Source organism: Lactuca virosa, chromosome 5 (genome assembly GCF_052849685.1).
Source record: "Lactuca virosa cultivar CGN04683 chromosome 5, Lactuca_virosa_CGN04683_v6, whole genome shotgun sequence".
Taxonomy (NCBI): domain Eukaryota; kingdom Viridiplantae; phylum Streptophyta; class Magnoliopsida; order Asterales; family Asteraceae; genus Lactuca; species Lactuca virosa.
Window position 1 is genome coordinate 350,593,489 of NC_136430.1, and position 27,480 is coordinate 350,620,968.

Sequence of the window (27,480 nt, forward strand, 5' to 3'; positions counted from 1 at the left end):
TTCGACTCTGGAATACAATCTTACTTTTCTGATGGGATTGATAAAAGAGTGGAGAAACATTAGCTTGATGATCAAAACTCAAAAGTGTTTCGATGGTTATTCATTGGTTGATCTGTATAATGTTCTTAAATCTCATGTGTAACATCCCAAAGATAAGACCCGAAAATCTTTCATTTTTAAATTAATAAAACAGTAACCATATCAATGTCATAAAACCAAGATAATCAAATTTCATCAATACATCATCATTATCAGAGTAAACACTAATTGCGGAATCGAGTGGTGTGTGCTCTTCAATCATCTCAGGCTCTTCCCTTTGAAACCAGAAGTACCTGAAACATAAACTGAAAACTGTAAGCACAAAGCTTAGTGAGTTTCCCCAAAGTACCACATACCATACAAGAACAAACACATAATGGGCCCCGCCCAATGAGTGTAACGGGCCCCGCCCATACTCGCATAACATGCCCCGCCTACTAAGTATAACGGGCCCCGCCCAAACTCACATAACGGGCGCCGCCCACTGAGTATAACGGGCCCTGACCAAACTTGCATAACATGCCTTGCCTACATACAAATCATATAAGCATAACAAGGTAATAGCATACAGAATAACCATCGGGCCCCGCCCAGCATCGAGCCTTGCTCGGTGAGCATACCAACACATAACACATGCAAGAATCACGAAGACATCTAGCATCCTAACATAATAAACCATGGGCCAGAATTGGTGCCTTCGACCCGCTAAACACAGTGAGGAGACTCACCTCACACAGGTGAAAACCCACAGATAAATCTCTGGCTGCTGGCCCGCTAAAATCCCCACGCTATAATCACAAAACATCATCCAGTTAATACTTGGATCCTGATCACCCTAAGAGTCCAAACTATGGTAAAATACCTTTTTACCCTTTCTCCAACTTGGCCCAAGGCCAAGGCCCAATCTAATTGTCTAAAGGCTCGATTTCCAAAATAATCACCCAAAGCCCAAATATGGCCCAATTTTCCAAATTGGGACCAAACCCCTTCATGGGCCTTCATCCAAAAGCTCAATAAAACATCATTAGCCCCAAAATAATATTCTGATGTCCCAACAAGGCCCTAACCATCCATAGTCCAAACATGGCCCAACACCGTGAGCCCAATCCTTCCGAGGCCCAACTGCTGAGTACACGGGGCGTACTCAGCTCGTACGATAAGCGTACTCGCATTGAGGCTTGTACGTGCAGCGTACCAGCTTGTACGCCCAGCGTACTCTTCAGCTTGACCAACCTTCTTCATTAAACACTTATTCAGTTAAGACCTCGACCCAAAACCTAGATCTGACTTCCCTAAGGTAGTTTATCACGTAAAGTTGCCAACTTTATGTGCATGCATGGCTTAATGGGGCTTTAGAGCTCAAAAGAGCTGAATAAATGACTTAACACATGCATGAGATCCAAAACCACCATAAATTTTGCACCTTGACGCTTAAGAAACCCTTAATATGTCCATATCTACAAGGATAAGCTCCAAAAACGACCTTAGCTCACAATCACCAACCAAAGGGACCAAAATGACCAAAAACATGCCAAGAAGTAGATCTATGAAATGAGATGATAAGCTTTGAACTTTATACCTCAAAACCCACGAAATGAAGGTGCTAAAGCTGGATCTCAAGGCTCACCTCCAAAGAATGAGTCTTCAAGCTTCTTCTTCTACCACTTCAAGATGCACAACACCCACCAAAAGCTTCACAAGAGCTCAACAGCACTACACCAAGGCTAAGGAACAAATTAGGGTTTTCAAGGGTATGGAGGCTGGTTAAACAAGGCCAAAAGAGGCTATCCTATGCTTTATATAGGGTACAAGCCCTAAAATTAGGGTTTACAACTTACTCACGTACACTAAGCGTACTCCATGTACGCCCAGCGTACGTGGTTGAGCTCCGCGACCAACCTGCATCAGTGCTCCCAGGGTACAAGGAGTACGCCCAGCGTACTCCAACTTTCCCGAAGTTGACAAATCTGCCCCCCTTGGGACCAATTCCGCAAACTAATACACCCAAGGGGCTAAACTGAAAAATACAATGAATCAAGTGTTACAATTCTCCCCCACTTGAATTAGATTTCGTCCTCGAAATCCTGCCTTACTATCCCAGACACACCAGATAGCCTGAGCGACCCAATCACAACCTCGAGCATACAACAACCTTCCCAAAGGAAATCGAACCCAACCTTACCAAGGCTCTTCAAATCTGATAATGAACGAATCCTTTCTCAGCCTAAATTAATCCCCTGCAGTTAAACCACTCCTACTCTACCCGAAATCTGAAATCTTGAATGGTCTGACTCCCAGAGAGACCGCCCATACTGAACCACTGCTAATTCCATTCCACTTGTCTTCCAAACTGACTGCTCAACTTCTGATTGCCTGAGGTTCCCACTTGAAAACAGAATCACAGAGCATTTTTTGATGTCGGAAACTTTTCACTTGACTAAAGGGATTAGATATTCTTCGATAAGAGGCTCATCCTGATGTTAACGATTCCATAAACATAATGAAACACGAGAGACTATCTGGGAGTTAAAATTTCTAGTGCCGAGCAAGTCACTGCTTCCTTAACCATAGAACCGATACGCTTCTGCTATAATTTTGAAGTCCTAAAACTTGCCCGACCCACACACAGGTAGAATCATTCCAAAATGCGATCACAAAGGCTTTTCCTACCACTAGAACTGAAAACATCCCTATTTCCTCTGAACCCTTCAACTGATGCCCTTTGAATACAGATTCCTTAATTCATATCTTACTGAAATAAAGGCCTTGTATGAATACACTCACGATTCCCAACGTGAGTTTCTACCAAAAGTCAGCTTGGTACATCATTCGTAACCGGAGATCCAAGGGTTTACACTTGCATTTCATCTACAGTTTTCTGATTCCCGGCAACCCTTTACTAAACCTGGATATAAAGATCCCTAGCCACCGCTGAGACTGCCAGTCTCGCACCTGGTCCAGCCACCAGGTCCCTAAGAGTCCAACCGACAAGGCTACCCTAGCCTATCCATCACTCTAAGCCACTCACTGACCACATAACCATTCCTACAAAAACCATGATCCAATACTTCAACCCAAATGGTCTCTACCAGGTCCCACCTGTATTGCCATAATCACACGGGACTTGCCCACGGGTCCCACCCAGTCTATACCAAGGAACGGGCCACGCTCACGGGTCCCACCCCTACTAGAGCTACATAGTCCCAACCCCGCCTTGGACCCTAATGGTCCTCCTCCTAAGACATGGAAATGCTCTCCGACCATCCTGTTTGTCCCTCCCAAGGCACGAACTAATCCTCCTTCGAACTCATGACCACCACAATGATAGTCTACCTCTAACATGTGAATGCTATGATCCCATTGTAGACTTACAAGACTCCTACCTTATCTAGAAATCCACTGAATGCAATGGCCATCTCGCAGTCTTACAACACGTCTAAACAACCATGGTTACCACCCATAGTCTTACCACACTTATACCATCTCAACCCCAATCATCTTGAGTCGAACCCGCGTCCGACTGAATTCCAATCAGGTTTTCGGGTCATGCTTCAAACCCTAAAGCCTTCATCAAATAAGAACAGGCAGCGAGGCTCTAACACAACCCTCAACATGGATCCATCCACAAGCCTGATATACATCACAAAGAAGACGTCGACCAGCTGTTGGAAGTTTCCTGAACTCTCAACTTACACAACTTCAATCCAGACGGACATTGGATTCGTCTTTCCTCCTGACTGGGATGTGAAACTAACCCTAGCTCCACACCCGATCCAGCTCCCGAAATTCTGAATGATTATCCCCCACTTGGATCCGTCGAAGCTCTCCCATCTAACAAAAATTGATGGATTCCCAACCCATCTTACCTTCATATAACATGAACCGACGATCACCTGCGCTTACCAATACTAGCGTTCCATTACTAGCCAATCGCGATGATCGTCTAACTCTTAAAATCCAGATGAATACTCCCCGAACTCTTAGCAAGTCCGATAACCCCAATCACTTCCTATGATACGGCACCAAATACTTAAGTCCTATATGATGGTTACAAAGACTTTAACCCTTGCCCTGAACTGGCGAATCTTCACCCCAACTCCCCATCCTCCATAGAATCTCTGAATTCTAACCATCACCAACCCTTGCGATAATGAAATTCCCTTGGCACTTCCAATGACCAAACGAGCTCATACGGTTTCCACCTTCATCTCCTTGATATTGCTCCTTCCCTAGCAACGGTAGTGATTGGATCCAAAGGTCCTGCCGAGGACGACTGCCAATCACGCCTAAACGATGCTATCACGCCTGCACTCCGACTTCACCGAAGAACTAATCCTGTTGATTCGACTAAAGATCTCTTAATCAGAACCCATGACCTGATCCCGACAAAGAATTAGAACAATCTCCCAAACAACTGAAGTCCTCTGAGCAAAATACGACCCACGAATGACTCTTGGCATGAAAAATGGCATATAACAATCCTTGATGACATAACCCAAGGAAAACAGAGAACTAAACTGGAGATAATACTTAACCATATCCCAAAAAGATATCAAAGAAAGATAGATACGAATAATAATCAAGATAAGAGCAAAAGATAATATACCCACAATAACATCTGAAGAAATATTGACCCCCTCTTCCTGCCGAAGTATCTGAGATGGAACCTGAACTGCCCCAACCACTAAGTGGGGGAATTTCGCCATGATATGACCAGGCTAATGAAAACGATGACACAATTCTACATCTAGGGTGCATTATTGGCGGAGATAGCCCTTCCATCCGCACCTTCCGCACTTAGACTTGCCGCACACATGCTCATGTGCCCCTTCATCCTTTGTGCAAACATCACGACCCCTCTGGTATCTAACAGTAGCCATGGCGACGTCCAACTGCTCAGATCACTGAGCCAGACCATGAGTCTACTTCCTCTTCCCCAGTTGCCTATCTGAACCAATCTCCTGCTCTCGGGATACCCCAACCATCCCACCAACCGTCTGAACAGCCAAGGTCTGACCTTCGAACCTGGCGACCAATCTATCAGTGAGACGCCCAATGATGTCGGGTAGTTCCTCGCGTAAAGCTCGCGAAACCTCAGAGACAATCCAATCATGGGATCGATCCCCCTGAAAACATGGTGCATAACCCACATCTGATCCCATATGACAAGCACTAGCAATAGGATCCTCCTTCCTGAAGGATTCTAGGGTTCCACAAGCTTTGGGCTCTAGATGAGTCCCTAACTGCCCCGCTACAATCTCGGTCTGAAAAGGCCCGAGACGACCATCTAGGAGCTCCAAAATCCCCTCCTTGACCGAACTAAAGATCATAGGAGTCCATTCCAAAATACCGCGGGTAACCTCCGATGAGATGAACTCCCGCATGCGCTCATCGATTGGCCCATCACCTACACCTGAGCCTGAATTTGAACCTGAACCTCCTTCCCGAGTCTTCATCACCAATCTGAAGAACAACCATATAAACGATCAGAACATATCTAAGAACCCTCATCTCACAGGCTTCCTAGATTCTCCAAGACTTTCTCCGATTCGAGTATGGATCCTGTGCTTTCAATAGTACAGGCCCAATACTACCTTCCACACCTATCCATACTTTCCTCGAGAATCATCATGAATCCTCTAAGTCACCTTCTCAATCGATACTACAATACTCGCTAAACAGCACAACTAAACCCACCGAAGAACTTCCTAGTCTTTCCTAGGTCTCCACCTCACCCTACCATCAGCTGCTGTGGAAATCCCCATAATGTTAGTTACCCACCTCATGAATACAGTCACATGCAACAAGCTTAGATAATCCTTCGAGTAAAAGACTCGTCCCTACAACGGTTAGACTCAAACAATAGTTGCGCAATAGGGTCAAATCTGTCACTCTGAGATTATCCAACCCTTGTCACATGTGACTTGACATATTTACTTAATAGCTAACTCACATCACCTAAGAGTTCCACAAAGCACAAAGCAAGCAGCATCCATGCAGTAACATTCCAATCCATAGAATAACCAAGAATATCCAATCTCTCACACTACAACTCCTTCTAGGAACTTCCACTCTCGTTGCCGATTGCCTTACGCATACAAATTATACCCAATTTAGCATCCCATGCTTCCTAGGCTACAACACATCACATATCAGGCCACTCTATCACTGACTGATCAAAACTAGCATGCAAGTCTATGAGCTTATACAATAGGCATACAAGGCATCTCTCCTAGCATTCTATCATGCAAACACTGAGAATATCCTTAGTCCTAACTAGCATGCGATTCATAGATTCATAAATCAAATCATATCAGATAACATGTATGGGTATCTTGGGAAAAACTTATTTGAGCTCGTTCGATTGCATGCACCACACCCTTTTTGTATTAGAAAACCCCCTTTTTTTAAAAAAAACATTTCTTTTTGAAAAACTTTACCAAACCCTCAGTTTGAGTTCAAACACACTCGAGAAGATGTCAGAATCCCTCAAAACAAGGCTCTGATACCAAATTGTAACATCCCAAAGATAAGACCCGAAAAACTTTCATTTTCAAATTAATAAAACAGTAACCATATCATTGTCATAAAACCAAGGTAATCAAATATCATCAATACATCATCATTATCAGAGTAAATCACTAATTGCATAATCGAGTGGTGTGTGCTCTGCAATCATCCCGGGCTCTTCCCTTTGAAACCAGAAGTAACTGAAACATAAAATGAAAACCGTAAGCAAAAAACTTAGTGAGTTTCCCCAAAGTACCACATACCATAGAGGAATAAACACGTAATGGGCCCCACCCAATGAATGTAACGGGCCCCGTCCACACTCGCATAACAGGCCCCATCCAAACTCACATAACAGAACCCGCCTAGTGAGTATAACAGTCCCTGCCCAAACTCACATAACGGGCCCCGCCTAGTGAGTATAACGGTCCCGCCCAAACTCGCATAACGGGCCCTCATACAAATCATATAAGAATAACAAGGTAATAGCATACAAAATAACCATCGGGCCCCGCCCAGCATCGGGCCTTTCCTGGTGACCATACCAACACATAACACATGCAAGAGTAACGAAGACATCTAGCATCCTAACATAATAAACCATGGGTCGTCATTGGTGCCTTCGACCCGCTAAACACAGTGAGGAGACTCACATTTGACGGTTGAAATCCTACAGATAAATCTATGGCTGCTAGCCCGTTAAAATCCCCGCGTTATAATCCCAAAACATCATCCAATTAATACTTAGATCCTGACTCACCCTAAGAGTCTAACCTAGGGTAAAATACCTTTTTTCCCTTTCCCTAACTTGGCCCAAGGCCAAGGCCCAATCCAATTGTCCAAAGGCCTAATTTCCAAAATAATCACCCAAAGCCCAAATATGGACCGATTTTCCAAATTGGGCACAAAACCCTTCATGGGCCTTCAACAAAAAGCCTAATAAAACATCATTAGCCCCAAAGAAATATTTTGATGGCCCAAAAAGTCCCTAATTGTCCATAGTCCAAACATGGACCAACACCGTGAGCCCAATCCTTCAAAGGCCCAACTGCTGAGTATTCGGGGCATACTCAGCTCGTATGTTAAGCGTACTCACATTGAGGCTTGTATGCTCTATGTACCAGCTTGTTCACCCAGCATACACCTCAGCTTGACCAACCTTCTCCATTCAACACTTATTCAGTTAAGACCTCAAACCAAAACCTAGATATGACTTCCCTAAGGTGGTTTTTCACGTAAAGTTGCCAACTTTATGTGCATGCATGGCTTAGTGGGGCTTTCGAGCTTAGAAGAGATTAATAAATGACTTAACACATGCATGAGATCCAAAACCACCATAAAGTTTGCACCTTTATGCTTAAGAAACCCTTAATATGTCCATATCTACAAGGATAAGCTCCAAAAGCGACCTTGGCTCACAATCACCAACCAAAGGGACCAAAATGACCAAAAACAAGCCAAGAAGTAGATCCATGAAATGAGATGACATGCTTTAAACTTTATACCTCAAAAGCCACGAAATGAAGGTGCTAAAGCTGGATCTCAACGCTCACCTCCAAAGAATGAGTCTTCAAGCTTCTTCTTCTACCACTTCAAGATGCACAACACCCACCAAAAGCTTCACAAGAGCTCAAACGCACCACACTGAGGCCAAGGAACAAATTAGGGGTTTCAAGGTATGTAGGCTGGTTAAATAAGGCCAAAAGAGGCTATCTTATGCTTTATATAGGGTACAAGCCCTACAATTAGGGTTTCCAACTTACTCACGTACGCTAAGCGTACTCCACGTACGCCCAACGTACGTAGATGAGCTCCACAACCAACCTGCATCAATACGCCCAACGTACAAGGAGTACGCCCAGAGTACTCCAACTTTCCCGTAGTTGAAAATTTTGCCCCCACCCCTTCGGACCAATTCTGCAAACCAATACACCCCAATGGTCTAAACTGAAAAATAAAATGAATCAAGTGTTACATCATGAAAGTAAGATAAATAAAATTGCTGAAGAAGGAAATTTAAGCTTGGGAGGACCATTGGAACTGATGTCGAAAGTGACTGCCAAGGACTCTAAAGTCGAATCTGTTGAAGAAGATAAACTTGAAGAAGAAGGCTTTCTGGTTAACTTTGAAGATGAAGCGGTGGCTTACTATTCAAATAACAAAGTGAAAAAGTTCTTCAAAAAGCCGTTCAATCTGAAGTACAAGAACAACAATGAGTTTAAGGGGAATAGCTCAACTGGAAAGACTGTAAAGGTCGAGTCAAAAGAGGAAAAGAAAGAAGTAAAGAGTGTTGTTGAGAAGAAGCAGATGAAGCTAAAAGGTGATTCGGGTTATGATTGCAATTGCCGCAATGGATCGAATCACTTAGCAAAGGACTGTATGTTGAGAAATAAGGAGGAGAAGAAGTAGAGAGTGAAGGATGAAGCATATTATGCAGGAAAGATTGAGGAGATAAAATTTCGAATCAAAGGAATCTCTTTGATGGCTAAAGGAGGAGATGAGGACGAAGGTACATATCAACTCTGGTCTTCGGGGTCTGATGATGAAGAGATGTGAAATTCTACGCATGGAACTATGTATGCACAGTTCGAAGAAGGTGATTTTGAAGAGGAGAAGATCTCAGGAAGATGTTTCATTTCTACAAGTGCTGACAAATCTCCTATAACAACAAACACACGTAATCTTCTTGAATATCTTTAAATTCCTTCGAATACTTATCATGCAGTTTTGACAGATTTTGATGATACTCTTTATTATATTAATGATATGTTGATTTCCATGAGTAGAGAGGCTGAACATTCGAAATCATTGCTATATGATGTTCGAAACAAATTGGAAGTTAAGAAGAGTGTTATTAATAGTTTAGAGCTTCAATTAAGGAGTGTTACGGTAGATAGAGATTCTGTTAGGACTGATAACATGTTGTTAGTTAAATAGAGGAATATTTACTGTAATTCTGCCAAACATTTGTATGCTAAATTGACTGAGTTGCGTCATTCATCTGACATATGCAAAGAACAGCATCGAAAGTTGCTTCCTTTCTTAGCTTATAAGAGAGAAAAGATAGATGAAACTTCTTATGATTGTGAAAAGAAACTATATGGGTATGACAAAGTTCCTAATTATTCATATGCATATGGAAAAGTTAAGATTAATGAATGCTTAAATGATGATGATCTTGTGCATATTGTTATTGAAACTCTACCTAAAAATGAACAAGTTAAAATTTTGAACAAGACTGAGAATTCGACATCTTATTCTCAACAAAATTTTGCTGATATCGAAGATGATTATGATAATATCAGTGAAACTGAGGCTGAAGAGAGTGTTGATTGCTCACAATTATCTGTTATTTATGCCAATTAGATGGCTAAAGGCAAAGAAATATGTCATGATTCAATGTTGAAGGTTAACAGTGATCAACCTTCTACATCCAAAGTTTGTGATCCTCTTAATCATGGTGTGGTAGAAGACTATGTGAGCGATGAGGATGATGTTTCGAACGAAACACCTATTCCTAGAGTTGTGGTCGAACAGGTCTGTGAAGAATCAACGGAGTACACAAAGGTGTTGAAACATAAAGGAAAACATTATCTGGAATCAAACTCATTAGTCTATCCAAGACTCAAGGGTACAAATGATGTTATATTTCCAAACCAAGTATTTGTCACCTTAGGAAATGGTGATAAGGTGAATCCAGAGTTGAACAAACTGGTTGAGGAACACAATAAAGAAGTGACAAAAGAAGCTTTTTATTCAAATCAAAACACAGTCGAAAATGGTTTGAATAAAAACTCAACAACTTTTCAACAACAAAAACCAAAACGTGTTTGGGAGGTGAAAACTAAAAAATCAAGTGTTGATCATAAAAACAAAGAAAAAGGTGGTAATTCTTTACCCAATGTTTCAAAACCTCAAAAGAGTAAAACACAAGTTTTCAAAGAAAAAGTAGAAAATTTAGTTTGTGAGGAAGGTGTTTCGAATACAAAAGAACGAAACAAAGCTTATTGGAAAAATGTAAAAGCTTTAAAAAACAAAAGGTTTTTAAGCAAAAATCATCTGAACACGTTCAGATATTTTCTCAAAATAAGATGTCATTTCAAAACAAACCATCTCAAAAGCAAAATGGTTTTCCAAAAAGTCAAACTAATTTTCAAAATCAATTTCGACCACACAATGTTCAAAATCATGGAAATGGAAACTATGTTCAAAATCAAAGTCAAAGAAATTTTGGTCAAAATCATGAAAATGGATGTTTTTTTCAAACCAAGGATCAAAGGAATTTTTTTTCAAAATAATGGATGAAGGAAATTTAGTCCAACTCATGATCAAAGACGTTTTCAACAAAATCAACAAGTTTTTCATCAAAATGTTGTTGGTTATCGAAATCGTTTTCAAAAATCTACGAAAAAGGTCATTTCCAAAATGAAAATTTGAGAAATTGGACGTTCAAAGAAAGCAAAATGAACCTTTTAAGCCTAAAAATCTCCACATTCCAAACCTTGATTTGAAGCAAAAGGTGAAAGCAACGTGTTTAAAAGGGAGAAGTGATGTGAAGAACATCAATCATTAGCTAGAAGGAAAAGGAAAACAATATCAGTCGGGAAAGTACTCTCAAGAGAAAATTCAATCTGCTTACGAGACATACTTGAATGATTCGATGTGTGGAAGTTCTTCTTCACAGGAGTCTAATCCGGCTGTGAAAAAGTGGAAAGAAATTCTTAAGAAGAAAGGTTATGGATTTCAGAACGAAAAACTGAAAATCAATGTTGAACCTTTCCCATTGAATGTTTACAGTTCGATGCCTAAAGCCAATGAAATTGACTTAATTGACAGTTTCAAGTCAAAAGTTCGTAGTTGGGTTATAGGTTCATCGTTTCATAATGTGTTTCAAGCTAATATCAAAGGACCCAAAACGACTTGGGGACCTAAATTATTCTAATTGATCGCATGTACTATGTAACGAGCAATATGATGAGAATTGGTACATTGATAGTGGATGCTCGCGTCACATGACTGGGTGGAAGGAGAATTTGAGAGATTTTTGAAAGTTGGACAATGCAGGAGTTGTAAAGTTTGGCAATAACAACAAATGTAAAATCAAAGGTTACGGCAAAGTGACAATGGAAAATTCACGGTGAATAGGGTTGCATCTGTCGAAGGACTAAAACATAATCTGATTAGTGTTTTGCAACTTGTTGTGGTCACTGGTAATCAGGTTCTTTTTGATGAAGAAGGAAGCATTATCTCTAACAAAGAAACAAAGGAGATTTTTCTAAAGTCGAAATGAAAAGGAGATATGTTCACTCTTGACATAAAACCTATTGTTGGAATTCCCTCTCTGTGTTTGTTGTCGAAAGCCTCCTCGGACCTTAGTTGGTTATGGCATTAACGTTTATCCCATTTTAATTTCAAAAATCTTAACAAACTGGTTTTAAATGATCTTGTTTTAGGCTTACCTGTCTTAAAATTTGATAATGATTCATTGTGTGTTACTTGTGAACAGGGAAAGCAACATCGACAAGGTCATCCAATTGTCATAGATTCCAAAATCATCGAACCTTTGCAACTTCTTCACATTGACCTATGTGGACCTTCGACTGTTGAGACTCTCAATAAGAAGAAGTATATATTAGTCATTGTTGATGATTTTTCAAGGTTTACTTGGGTTTTCTTTCTTCGACAAAAGTCTAAAACTGCTCAAGTGATGATTGACTTTACCAAAAACATAGAATTGAGTTTGAAGAAGAAAGTTCGAAGAATTAAGAGTGATAATGGATCGGTATTCAAGAATCGAATCCTAGATTCATTCTTGACTGATCTGGGAATTTCGCAAAACTTTTCATCTCCTTACACACCGCAACAAAATGGTGTTGTCGAAAGGAGGAATCGTTCTCTATGCGAAGCTGCATGAACAATTCTTACTTATGCGAACTTCCCATAATATCTTCGGGCATAAGTTGTTTCGACTGCTTGTTTCACACACAATCGTTCTTTTATTCATCGTCGTTTCAACATCACACCTTATGAAATACTAAAAAAAACCTAATGTTAAATTCTTTCATGTTTTTTGGTGCAGATGTTTCATCATGAATCTCAAGGACAATCTTTCTAAATTTCAGTTGAAAGTTGATGAAGGAATCTTCTTGGGATATTCACACAACTCTGTTGCCTATAAGGTGTTGAACAAACTAACTAGGAAGATCAAAGAAACTTTCAATCTTACATTCGATGACTATTACGTCAAAAGAGTCGAACAATCTTATTTTAAAAGCCTATAATTGCTAAAACAAATGATGACTCTGAAATCATGAATTCTTATGATATTGAATATGACTTGATTTTTGGAATTACAGATAGGGCCATAGATGTTGAAAACCATGTTGATGATAATCATGTTCCTGAAGCATCAAAACATTTTGATGATTCGACTGTTACAAGGGAAAAAATGACACACATTCTACATCAACTTCAAGAGTGAATATCGAAAGCGTCACACCCCCAAACCGAAACGGCGGAAACGTTCGGGGGCGGAGGACGCCATGCTTAGTATCATAACCATAGTGAAGAAAGTAAACACAACCATCATAAATATAATTTAAAAGGTTACATCGTTGCAAAAAAATACATGTTTCCAAATAAATTACATATGATGTCAAAATAGTTCAAAAGAAATTTGCGCCTTAGCGTCTTGCCTTCAAAAATCTTGTGGTTACCTGTATTACTGATTACCTGAGAATACAAGTTGTTTTTGAAAGAGTATCAGCATAAAGCTGGTGAGTTCATAAGCAATTTATGAATGAAAAATGAATTATGTTCCTCTTTGTTTGTTACAAGTTTGTTTCCAGAAAATCCAATATTTTCTAAAGGTTTGTTGTAGTCTTAACTGAACCAAGACTTAGTATATGTAAGTAAATCGTCATACTTGTGTGTGTGTGGTTTTATATTTAAATAAGACTCCTAAAATCCCTGTGAACTGTGTGTTTTGTTAATTCCCCATGTGAGATGTTATAACCATACTAAAACTAGAAGACCTCGTACTCGACGTTCTTCAGGCGTCAGAATTGTTATGACACTTGTCACCCCAGACCTGCCGGTCTAGCTGTTGCAAGCAGCTTAGGTGCGGGTTTGGCAGGCCCAATATAGATCTATACACAACTATCACGCTCTCCTTACAAGAGATTCTGGCTATAACTACAGGACTTTTCTATTGTACATAAGAGTACCCTGAAGGCGAATGTCTCACAAATTTATTCATTAACATGTTCACGTAGTTTGTAATGAAATACCCGTTTTGTAAATCGATTGTGTTAATGTTTCTTTGTTAAACGAAGTGTCCAAACTATACCTATTATAATTTATCAAGAGTGTTTTATGTTTTAAATGAAACCTTGTTATGCATGGCTTATTATTTCAATTAAATGACATTGAAAATACTAAGTATAAAATCTTACACACCTTGCTCAGCATGTTACAAGGTGTGAATAACTCTTAAACTTGTGTTTGACAGTTTTACCCTTAACTGTCACTGTTTTAGAATATTTATAGAAAAATCATCGTAAGTAGAAAACTAAATCCGTAAACTCGAAGAGTTTGGAAAAAGATTCTACTGTATTCATAAATTTTCCAATAATTTTTGGTGGTCTGAAACCAGGGTGAAAATGTTAATCTTCACAACCTGGTCCGATTTTGTTGCTGCAGTGATAGACAGTTTTGTAAAAATCACCATAAATTGTAGAAAAATCGTATGGAGATGTGCAAGTAGTCATTTTAAAGGTATAAACCTGAAATATTTTCATATTAAACAGTTTTGAAAAATATTAAGTTTAACTTGGGTAAAACAGTTCGTGAACAGGTCACAACGTTTCTGTTGTAAGCTGTCAAATTAAGTTTCAAATATGTTTTGGTGTTTTAACTTGTATCCTCCCCCCCCCCCTAAAAACTAAAGAAAACTGGAAAATGTAGGGGTATGAACTCACCTTGAGTGATTTCTTGAAGAGTGGAGGGTTGAAGACGAGGAGTATCAAGTCAAGAACACTTGATGAACACGTGAAGTGTTGGATGATCCTAAGAACGATTTTTGGTGTTAAATGTGTGTAGATGATTCAAGGATATTATGAAAACATGGAATAACACTTGAGTTTAGATGGAATACTTACCAAAAAGTGAATTAATAGCTCAAGAACACTTCCAAAAAGTGGCTGGAAGTAGAGAGAAAAGAAGTTTTCTTGAGGTGTAACAGAAGTGTGTAAGTGAAGGAAATGATCAAGGAATTCAAGAAGTTAGTCCAGGGGTTTCTTTATATAGATGTTGCTGGAGCAAGTTGCAAAGATGAAAGGATGTTTGTCTTGGTTTGTGTGATGTGGATAGGGTTGGACAAATGAGAAGATGACACATGGAAAGCAAGTGGGCACACTTAACCCACTTGTGGTGTAAACATCCTTAGATATTTCTCTTAATGTAAAATAATGATTTATAATTAATAAATCCTTGAGAAATAAATAAAATACGAGTTTAGGGAGTTTAAAATGATAAAAATATGAATTTGGTGAAAAATCCCCATCAAAAACGTCAAAAACGGGCTTAGGAAGCGAAAGTAGTCGAAAACCGGGCATTAAGGAGTGAAGCTACGAGGTTCGGCTCTTAGGAGGTGAGAACCGAGAGTGGGAGAAGGAGGAACCGAAGATGGGAGAAGGGACCAAAAGTGGAAGGTAACCGAAATGGACCGAGGGCTCGGTCTATTTCAGGCGTAGGGAGGGTTCGGCTCTGACTGGCTTCGGTTCGCAGGAGGTTCGGTCCGAGATGCTGACTTCGGTCCTGAAGGCTTAGTTCGGTCCTCACAAGGGACCTTCGGTCCTAATAGAAGGTTCGACCCTAAGAGGTTCGGTTCCTAAGAGGGTTTCGGCCCTAATTAGCTGTTTTTCAATATAACTCCCCGATTCAAGCCGTTTTTGGCCAAGTTAAGGGTCGGGATGACCCGGATGACTATAAAAAGTTGAGAGAGATTTAATTTTAGTCATTATTAGTGTATAATCTCGCAATGCAAGGTTCGTGAACCCCGTTATGCTTCGTTTATGATTGTTTTAAGTCCCCAAAAGGGTCCATAGTCGTGTTTTGATGCGTTTAACTCCCTTTTTAGGTTTTTTTTACATTGCTAAACACATAGATTCTTCGAGACACTTGAATTCTTGACATACAAATGCACATTTTTATACATAGAATAACTTTTAGCATACAAGTACTAATCAAGTTTGACCGGTTTGACTTGTTGACTTTAACTTTGACTGGAATTTGACGGTTGTCACAGAAAGAGTATCGGTTTCGAATGATGATCAAGTGGAGGGGGAGCACTTGATTTCAACATTACATGATGAAAATCATGATTCGACTGTTGAGGGGGAGCATATGCGAACTACAGCTCAAGTTGAGGGGGAGCATGTGTTGGACCATGTTGATGTCGAGGGGGAGCATCTAAACTCAAATCCATTGGTCGAGGAGGAGCCACGTGGATCGAATCCTCATAATATCAATGATCAAACTAATGATTTTCATGATGTCATTGACAATATTTCGAATCCAAGAGAAGGTTCAGAAGCGGATGATATTTTTGAAATTTTGATCACGCATATCCACCGATAGATAAATAGACACGAGATCATCCAAAGGACCAGGTTCTTGGTGATCCAAATTCTGGAGTCTTGACATGAGCCTAAATTCGAGCCAAAAATGAAGTGTTGAATGTTCATCAAGAATATTGTATGTTTAATGTGTTGATTTCGAAACTAAAACCAAAAACAGTAAAGGTTGCATTAGAACACTCTAATTGGGTTGTTGTAATGCAATCTGAACTGGCTGAATTCGAACAAAATAAAGTTTGGAGGTTAATTCCTAAACCAAAGGATGTTTCGTTAATTAGTCTAAAATGGATTTTTAAAAATAAAATTGATAAAGAAGGCAATGTGATTCGAAATAATGTAAGATTAGTCGTAAAATGTTGCTCTCAAAAAGAAGGTATCAATTATGAGGAAACCGTTGCCCCTGTTGCAAGACTCGAGGCAGTATGATTTTTTCTTGCTTATGCAGCGCATACGGATTCTTATGTTTATCAAATGGATGTCAAATGTGCATTCCTCAATGGAGTTCTAGAGGAAACGGTCTATGTCGAACAACCACCTGGTTTTGTCAATGATAAGTATCCTGATCACTGTTATATTTTAGATAAGGCGGTCTATGGGTTGAAACAAGCACCTAGTGCCTGGTATGCAACTCTGACCAATTTTTTTTGACAATTGCTTAATTTAAACAAGGATCAGTTGATCCTACTTTATTTTGAAAGAAAGTAAGGGATCGCCTGATGCTTGTTCAAATTTATGTCGATGACATTATTTTTGGTTCGACTGATCAACTCTTGTCTAAGGAAAATGAGGAGCTCATGAAAAGTCAGTTCAAAATGAGTATGATGGGGAAAAGTAATACTTTTTTGGGTTTACATATTCGTCAAAGCAGGGAAGGCATCTTTATTAATCAAGAAAAATCTACGCGCAATTTGCTTGAAACGTTTGGAATGATGAATAACACTAAAGTAAAAGTACTTAGGCTGTTGGCACTCGCTTGAATCCTTTGTTGGATAAGCCTGCTGCGGACTTAACGACATATAGAAGCATGACAGGTTCGCTTTTGTATTCAACTGCAAGTCGACCTGATATTATGTTTGATGTATGTAATTGTGCCAGGTACCAATCGAACCCAAGAGAACCCCATCTTAATCTTGTTAAGAATACTTTTCGCTACCTCAAAGGAACAATTTCATTGGGATTACGGTATCCATCGAAGACATGATTCTTTATACAAGCATTCTCTGATGCGGATCTAGGTGGATGTCAACTTGATCGAAAAAACACAGCTAGCGAATGTCAATTATTGGATGGAAATCTTGTGAGCTGGCAATCGAAAAAGAAAACTTGTGTTTCGATTTCGACTGCAGAAGCATAGTATGTGGCTGCTGCAGCTTGCACATCACAATTTATTTAGATACAAAGCCAACTGCATGATTATGCACTCAATACGAAGAAATTTCCTTTGTATTTTGATTCACAAAGTGCCATTCGCTTCTTCTATAATCCAGTCCGACATTCGAAAACCAAACCCATTGCTCTTCGATATCACTTCATAAAGGACCATGTAGAAGACGGGAACATTGAGGTCCATTTTGTCAAAACAACGGATCAACTTGCAGATATTTTCACAAAACCTTTAGATGAAAAGTCATTCATAAGGATTTTGAATGGATTGGGAATGATAGAAGCAAGTTTCGTTCCATGTTCTTCTTGATTGAATAGGTATCGTTTCATTGGTGTTTTTCTGTACAGTTAATAGGTTATTGTTTCCGTTCAGAGTTCGCATTCGACTTTACTCTAAATCATTCTTACCTCAATTCGCTTTTTGGGGGAGAAAGTTGTTCGATGAGCAACATAATTGGGGGTTGCTAACTGCTAGGTCAAACGTCTCTTGGTAACATTTTAAAAGTGTGTTTTTTATTTGTTCTTTTTAAAATATCAAAACTCCAAAAGATTTTCTTATTTTTGTATTTGATTTCTAAAAACAAAAATCCAAAAAGATGTTCTTGTTTTTATTTCATATTTTGTTTAACAATTCGTGTCTCATTGTAACAACGTGTTGCTGCAGTGCATGCTCAATGATCATATCCATCAAGGGGACAGATATTCATTCGAACTAATGTACTAGTTAAGCGTCCCTAGAAGCATGATGTTGTATGTTGACCTCAAGCCTCATAGACTTTATGTGTTCGAAGCCTTAATGGAACTCACTGCGAAAGTTTCTTCCTAATTAGGTTATATTCACATTAGCCGAAGAGCTAGCTTTCTTTTCTCATATTGAGTAAATAGATTTCTGCAATGTCTATATATTTCGCAGAGGTACAATGAGTTCTTAAACAAAATCTTTTTCACCAAAAATTCTTTCATGATTACACACTTCGATGTATATCCTCGACATCTCTGGTTGAAACCTACCAACATGTAGATATGAAAACACTCTGCGTTTATGATCCCGAGTCATTCTTCCGTGATGATGTTGAAACCTAAAATCTTAAACTATCAATGAATTCACGGTGAACGTTTTTTATCAAGACTTTAACGAAACACTTGTTTCAGTACCTTTTCGATATTCAAAATCATATTTTATTCGACGTGCGTGATCTTGATGAAATGTTCTAAAACCAACACATATTTTCCCAACAAAATCCAATCCTATTTTTTTTGGAATGTGATTTTCATCTGAATATTTTCTTGAATTTTTGTTATTTCAAATCATATCCAACCATACTTGTTCTTGACTACACTGGTCATCCAAGTAATATTGTTCAAATTAAATCACATTTATGTTAAGTTGTGGTGTTGAGCAAAATTGTCCCTACCTTTCGAAACCAATGGAAAAGAAGCCCTTCGATTCTCATCAATGAGTATTCAATTATAATTCACGGGAAACCACACAAGCAGTTCGACATCTCTCTTCATGTCGAATGAAGAGATCTTTGCCCAGGATCCAACTGCTTTCGTATCAAATGTAATTTGATGTCACAAAACCCACATTTTTTTAATTTGCTTCTCTCTCATTCTTTGGCACACAATTGCACTGAAATCCTTGAGGTTTTGAGTATTACCAACTCAAAACAAAGATTTCGCAAACTCTGGCATATGATTTCGCTTTTAAATCCCAAAAGTGAATGAACCTTACCTCTATGCGAAGGAATGATGTTCTCTTGGTATCGAATCAACAAGTTGTACTTGGATCACAGTTCAAAAAATGTCGCGGTTCTTATTCGGTTGGGAACAACGAAAGATCCGATAGACATGACGGTTCAGGATTTTCACAGGATTTGAGGAAAACGAGATGATCACTTTTATGACGTGGAGCTTTTTACAGTGTCGGTTAAGTAACAAACACAATATGTGGCAGTGTATTATTGGTTACCGGTTCAAATTCAAAAATACCATCGATTATAAAACGAAATTGTTGGTTTCATTCTCAGACTTTATCCTCTCATATCAAATTTCCCAAAAATCACCAACTGTTCATCGTCTTCAACAAACTTTGCAATCACTACAATGGTTGCTCCTCAAACACCTGTTGATCCAACAACCACAACTAATGAAGAAGAAGTCACACAACCTATGATGAAGATTCAGAATACTAATCTTCGATTGGTTACAACTATTGATCAGTATCCAGAGCATTTACGAATGCTGATTCAAACCCTAAATAACTTTGTTCTATCCACAACATTGTCTTCTACATCCGTAGTTCTAATGTCATGGATTTCTCTTGCTGGTTCTACTGCGGTGTTCAACAAAACCACGAAGGTTTTCACGTTTCAACTGACGAATTCAAAGACGAGAAAGCTTACGAGGAAGCATTTTGAACAAATCATGAAATTGCCTCTCTTAGGTACTTTTTATGAAGTTTCTCCTGATCAAGTTTTTCACATGTTCAATGAAATGGGGCATCAACCAGTTATGACTGGAATAAGTCACTTTAAAAAGTTGAGTCTTCCCTAAATATGGAGTTTTCTCTTTGGAATCGTGTTACGATGCTTGACAGTTCGAAGTTCAGGGTTAAATGCCAAACTGGAAATTTATTCAGTTATTGTTGGGTTGTACTATGGTCTGGATGTGGATTATGCCACACATCTCTGGGAGGAATTTGGCATAGCAATTTCTCACACCAACCTGACTAATGGTGTTTCGTGCGCTCGTTAATGGAGTCTGATTCTGAAGGAGGTCTATCAACAAGAGGGAATTTTGGTTCCTTATGATGTCGAAACTATTGATTTTTTTACTATGGCTGCTCCACGAATTAGTGTTGATGATCCAGCCATATTTCCTATAGTTGCTCGTATTCTAGTTGTGATGCTCATGCCTGTTGATCCTCAAAATCCACTACTTGTACAGTATTTGGCTTCAATTAACTCTGGTGTTTCTATTGGTGTTCTTCCATCGAAAGGGGTTGGGGGTTCTTCGAAAGCTGCTAAAGTTCCAAAGAAGAAGAAGCATGCTAAGAAACCACAAACTATGGTAGAGGAGGTTACGAAAGAAATTATTCCTTCAAAATCAGGCATTCGTAAGTGTACCCAGAAACCAACAAAGAAACCTCGTGATTCTCCAGTCAGGCAATCTGTTCAAGAACCATAAATCAAAACTACTGAGCAAATGCAAGTTGACTCTTCACGTACTCATTCTTCTCATAAGGGTTTTAAAAAGATTCGAAAGCCTCAGTTCAATAGGAGAGGTGTGTTGTTCAGAGAACTAATTGTTCCTGTCTTACCTGCCTTAAATAAATGTCAAGCCTTGGATATGGCTCAGAAGTTGCAACAGAAGAAACAAAAGCACTAGGATCCATTTGATCAAGTGACTGTCAAGTTGAAACTGATAATGACAATGATAGTGGACGATCGGATATTCGCATTGAAGATTCTGTGATTGGGTCACCTCGAAGGGATTCTGCTCTCAATTCGAATTTCGAGGAGAAATGAGATCCTGATGTCACTTAAAAACGTATCTAATAAGGATACAAACATCAATTCGAATGATCAAACAACTACATCCATCCCTGAGAAGACTACGGTCATACCACCCGGGGTTTCGCATACTGAATCCAATACAGAGGAGGTTCGAAATCCAAACATCCCTGTGGACTGATCTAATAAGGACACAAATGTCAACATGGGAGAAGGGGTGCAAAACAAAGAATCCTATGTTAGTTCTACTATTGAAACATCAACCATCATCTCATCTACCCTCGAAACTTCTACATTTGAAACATTCACTTCTTTACCACCGATTTCATCACCCATCCCAACTTCAATACCAGTTTCAACCATCTCACCAACATACTCCATGATCATGCATGAACCAATTACCACCCTCTTCTCTTCTCAATCCAATGAAGTTGAGAGATTGATCCATGAAGAAGAATCAAATGATGATGAGATCATGGTGTCTTTTGTTGATATCTAATTCAATCCTGAGGAGGATAATGTTCCTGATGACATGATCATGTCAGGTAAACAATTCAAAATCCTTAACTCCAAAATAAATTTTCTTCTTCAAATACAAGCAGATAGTGGGGGAAGGAATTTCGTCACTGGGGTGGAGATGGAGTATTTGTTGAAATCTCAATAGAATCACTTTCGAAGCTTGGTTGAAAGCATTGAACATAAACAAGTCAAAAGGTTGGATGTTCATTCCAAAAGCTTTGATTACAAAATACAGAAGCTTCATGATGTTGCAAAAGAGCGTCATGATATTTTTGTTGAACAAGTGACGAAGATGAAAGAGTTTGTGGATCTTAAAGTGGCTGAACTCAAATCGGAGATGTCCAAAGAGGCTGAAAAGATGAAGAAAAAGTACACTTTGTTGCATAGCAAAGTTGATGTTGTTTCAACTTCTATTATAAAGTTTGTTGATTTTAACATTAACTATTCAAACAAGCTTGAAGCAAAGTCGAAAAAGGATTCTCAGGTGTTCGTAAATCTCGAAGAATTCTTATCTAGTATCAAGGAGTCTATTTCGAAAGCTGATATTTTCAATCAATCATCAGTATCTCAGGAGTCAATTTCTCAACTAATTTTGACCATTGAGACCAATATCAAAGCAGAGTTTTCTCCCATCCTTGATTTTGTTCTTCGATTACCAACAAATGTTCCACGTGCGGTGCAAGTGTCACAAGGGGGAGAGAAAGGATGTGGAGGAGTTGGTTCTTCGAAAGATTATGAGAAAGGGGTTGTTGTTGGGAAAGTAAGTTCCACTCAAATACTGACTTCACTTCCCATATCGCTGACCACAACTTCTACAACAACAACAACAAGACCACTAACAAAAGGGATCACAATAAACGAAGGAGCTGGAGGTTCAAGTTCAATTTTTGTGCCACTAACTTCGAAAGATGATCAAATCAATAAAGGGAAAGCTATCTCTGTGGTTATTTCATAAGAAGAGAAGAAAAAGCAACAAGCTCTTGAAATAGAAAAGCAAAGGCAAATCAATAGTATAATGACGCGAAGACAAAATGACCCACCTGGCTTGAACAAGGGTGATCCCAACAAGCAGTGGTGTTACAAAACAATTGAGGGCATTGTTTCGATTGGGCTGAATGATTACTTTCTCAAGGTGCCTAAGAAGAGCTATGATATTGAGAATACTGATTTCAATTAGCTTGACTTCCCAATAAACAACATGTTGTTCACATCTTCACAGTTCAAGATTATTGAAAATTTAATGATAAAGATGAGTTCAAAAGATTGAAGATACGTCTCCATGCAGTCTTAGGGAAAAGAGAAGAAGAAGTATGGTCATCAGTGAAGATTGTGAAAGTGATGAATATAATGCGAGAAAACTTGTTCGAAGGTCTTCTACAAAATTTTCGCTATGTGGTCTTATAAGCGAACAATGTTGTTTGTGAGTTTTTTTATTGCAGATTTCCCACTTGTGAACTTAAATGCCTTGGTTATAGTGACAAGGATTTTAAGTAATGTGGATGTTTCGAAGCTAACTGAAACCAATAAGGATGATTTTATCATTGGTTTTGCTCATATCAAAGTTTTCATAGACAACTATTATGGATGCCTAACAATTACGGATATTGAGCTTGCTGTAGCTGTCAATAAGCCTTCAAAAGTTCCTCAATCTCTGCTGAAAGGGAAGATCAATATTGACAAGTATAAAGATGGGTAGATAATACATCAGCCACTTGGGGTTGTATTTCGAGGAAAGAACAAGAATGGGAAGTTGACAAAATTTTTGTTTCAAGTTAGTGATTTAGAGAGGTATATGAATGCCCAATATACCAATCTCCTTGTTCAAATCAACAATTGCACGAGGAATGAAGTTGAAGACAAGGCAGAGATTCGAAAGGCAATTTTGTGGTATATGGAAGTTCGCAATGTACTTCTTCTTACTTTGAAGCCTATGCCATAATTTTGACTACTCTCGCTAAGGGGGAGATTGTAGGGGTCAAAATGTAGAGAGTGAGAAGTCAAAATACATTGAGTCGGTAAGGTTCAAAATCAGAATGATTTCGACTCTATATGTATTTACAAGGCACATTTTGTTTTCGATGTTATAATGTATAGACCTTGTATTTTTTTGTTGTGACCGTTGTACCCTATAAATAGGGTAAGTATTAGAGTCGAGAGTAACTTTTGTGCTCTTCAGTTTGTAAACACTCTCGAATATCTTGTACTCTTTACAGAGTAATACAAGCCAATCAGATCATATTTACATGATGTGTTTTTCCTGTTTTCTTTGATAGATTACGTATTCGTTACTCAATTCTAACTCACATTAAGAACCACAAAGTCGATCGGAAAAACAAATTTCCCCACTTTAACTAGTAAGTCTTCCATTATACCTCGTGGGTATGTAGTTGAGTGATCCACCATCCAAATGGTCATCCTTGTGTCTTGGAGCTTTGGTAATCCGAGCTTTTGATAGAAAGAGTACGACATGAGATTAATGCTTTCCCCCGAATCGGCTAGAGCATTAATAGAAGTCGAGTTGCCAAATTCACAAGGTAATGTGAGTTGTCCTAGATCTCCCATCTTGATTGGTAATCCTTTGATAATTACAGCTGAACACAACTCATTAAGAACTATTGTTGAGGCCTTTTCCAACTCCTTTCTATTACTCATTACATCTTTTGCCAACTTGGGAAGTTTTTCCATTGATTTGAGGAATTGGGTGTTGATTGAGAGTGAGAGCACTTGTTCCATAAACTTCCTTTATTCGGGCTCTAGAGAATGTTTGAGTGCTCGGGATGGGAATGGTAATGGTAGCTGAAACGAATGAAGAAGATCAAAATTTTCTTCAGCTCGGGACCACGACGTGGTCATATCACCACGATGTAGTGAAGCATCAAAGAGCAATTCATTTTTTCATCTTTTGGCTCCGGACCTTTAATCTTCCACACACGACTTGGGCTAACTTCTAGTTGCTTCATGGGTCATTATTGGTTGAGAATGAACCTCTTCTTTGGTGTAGATCTCCATGACATGAGGTTGTGATTTTGGGTCTTGAATTTTGGGTGATAATCTTTCGTTGACAATTGTGGTCAATTGCCTAAGTTGAGTTTCAATGTTCTTAATGGAAGCTTGAAGATTTCGCACATTAGCATCAGTTGTATCATGCCTCTTTTCAGATGCTTCCATGAATCTATGAAGTACCGACTCAAAATACATATTCTTTTCATGTGCTGGTTGCTTTTTTTGATAGAAACCTCTTCCTATTTGTCCATACTTTTCATCTTTCTGTTTGTTGTACTCTTCATATGGTAACCACTCTTTCTTAGGATTTCTCCAATCTTCATCATACTTGTCACCACTTGAGTAGAACACTTGTGCCTTCTTACTCCCATTTTCATCCAAATCACAATCCTTGGTCAAATGTGGACTACTACAATTGTCACAACCAACTCTTATGGCAAGAATGGATTGATCTAATTTTGTCATTCGCCTATCCGTATTTTCGAGCTTTTCTAAAAACACAGTCATGTGCTCGTTCCCTCCATCTCCTTTTCCTCTTGTAACATCATCTTGTGGATTGTGGTACTCTCGTGAGTGTTTTTCAAATTCGTCAATTAATTCCTTTATAGTTGCCGACTCCTTCTTCGTCATAGGCCTTTGTGAGTCAAGAAGTTGTATAGTAGTTATATTCACTCTATCATAGAAGATGGAAACTTCTTGTTGAACATTCAAATCATGTTGAGGGCAACTTCTTAGAAAGCCCTTGTATCTCTCTCAAGCTTCATACAATGACTCTCCCACCTCTTGTTGAAAGTTAGCGATCTTCTTTTTGAGCTTTGAGATATTCGAAGGTGGACTAAATTGCTCAATGAAAGCATCATGAAGAGTAGCCCATGTAGAGATGGATCCTGGTGCAAGCGACTTCAACCACACCTTTACTTCACCGGTAAATGTGACTGAAGCATCCTTTGTAAAACGGATTCTCTTGCACATTAGAGACATGAAAATAGTTGGTTGTGTATTTGACCTCATCAATGTTCTTGAAAGCATCTCCATACTCTTTTCCGCCAAAAGGAATGTCCTTGAGCATGGATAAAATGTGTCCTTTGAGCTCAAAACTTCTCTCGGGTGGAACTAGACCTGGTCCATGTTCTTCACGTATCCTCTTCTTATAGTTTCCCATCGTCATTCTCGTAATGCCCGTCATTTTGTCTTCTTCTTCGATCTTTAACTCTAAATCGTCTGAACTTCCTTCAGTAGAAGATTCTGGCTCGTATCCAATTCCTTTTTTATCTGGCGTCCTTTCGAAGCTTTCAAATCCTTTGTTCGATTTTGTTGACTTTTTTGTCTTTCTTCTTTTTGTAAAAGCGGATTCTGGGTCTTGAAGTGGAGGAACAATAGGAGTTTTAGGTCCTCGGGTCATAAATCACTCAAAACAGAACAAAAATAAAACAAAAATGAGTAAAAGGAATAAAAATCAATAAACTATAACATAACTGAAGTGAGACCACGACGTGGTGAAAATAACCACGACATGGTTGCGTCTCAAAAAAAACGCAACTAAATGCAGAAAAATAACTTCTTGTGGTTTTTACCCCACAAAAAGGATCGAATAACTAAAAGCAAATAAACAAATAAACAAATAAGCCTTTCCCCGGAAATGGTGCCAAAAACTTTGATGTGCACAAAGTACCTTCTTAGTTTTAAATTTATAACCTAATAAACTTTTACTATCTATGCACCTATAAGGAGTATACCTAGACAGTTTATAGCTTAGCTCAGGTAAGTCGGATGTCGATCATAGGGAACAGTATTCAATTAATTAAATTAACTACTTCTAATTAAACTATTAAACAAACTATGATTAGGGGGGTTACTGATTTTTCAGTATCATAATAACTTAATATCAACTAGCAAACAAGCAAGCAACGAAAACAAAGCAACTTCAAGAATTAAAAGAATACTTCTTCCTATATATCCGATTTCACTTTCTCCTATGGTTGATTTCTTATGGATAGATTATATTGATTACCAATTATCTAACTATTATGATTAAATATCTGGGCCTACCAATTTATGAATGACGAAGCACTGATCATGCACAAGTTAGACACTAAACTGATAATAGCACAATTGGACTATGAATGATATGAGTTAATCTCCTATGATCAATTCAAGCAACCAAGCACAAATTAATACTAATTATGCTCTCTAACACAGTTAAAGTTACTAGCTTTAATTACTTAAACTAAAATGTGATTAATCCTAGCTCTAACTATTTAATGATCATAAACAATTAGGACATAAATTAATGCAATTAATATGATCAATTAGCACACAAAATCTGATTTATATGCAATATAAACTAGAACTAAAACATGTTAGGGTTTATATATATATCAAACACAAGTAAAATCAATAATAATCATCCAATATCGAAATCAACACATAAGTATCAAGCTCATCATCACCAAACAAAAGTAAAAGGTGATTAACCTCTCATTATAGCAGAAAAACACATTAGATCTAAGTAAAATAAGCTAGACATAAGTTTATTAAGCAAACCAACTAGATCAATGTTGAATATCTTCTAAATCTTCTTCAATCCTTGAGCTCTCTTGAATTTCGACTTCCTCTGGGTTTCTAAGGGTTTAATAGTCTCAAATAACCTCAGAGAACTGAATGCATGCCTCTAATTTTGACCTAATGTCCAAGATTTTATAATTGAGGAAATCTGACAACCACGTCATGGTTGGCCACCACCACGATGTGGTCTTCGTATTAATCCCGTATCTGCCACGTCAGCATAAGGGTCGCGATTCTTCTAATCACCATGTCGTGGTTAAGGCACGACGACATGGTCTTCATACCTTTTCTTTTCTTCTTTTTGTTTT

The 27,480-nt window shown here is 38.6% G+C and overlaps 1 protein-coding gene and 1 non-coding gene across 2 annotated transcripts; one reads left to right on the forward strand and one right to left on the reverse strand.

Annotated features, from left to right (window-relative positions):
- Positions 1-23,899: 23,899 nt before the first annotated feature.
- On the reverse strand, positions 23,900-24,289 carry LOC145113399 (uncharacterized). Its single transcript, XM_079049500.1, has one exon. It carries the CDS (start codon positions 24,287-24,289, stop codon positions 23,900-23,902), a length of 390 nt encoding a protein of 129 aa, XP_078905626.1.
- Positions 24,290-25,316: 1,027 nt separating this feature from the next.
- Positions 25,317-25,423, forward strand: LOC145118283 (small nucleolar RNA R71). Its single transcript, XR_013713242.1, has one exon. It is a non-coding gene; the product is annotated as a small nucleolar RNA R71 (small nucleolar RNA).
- The last annotated feature ends 2,057 nt before the right edge of the window (positions 25,424-27,480 follow it).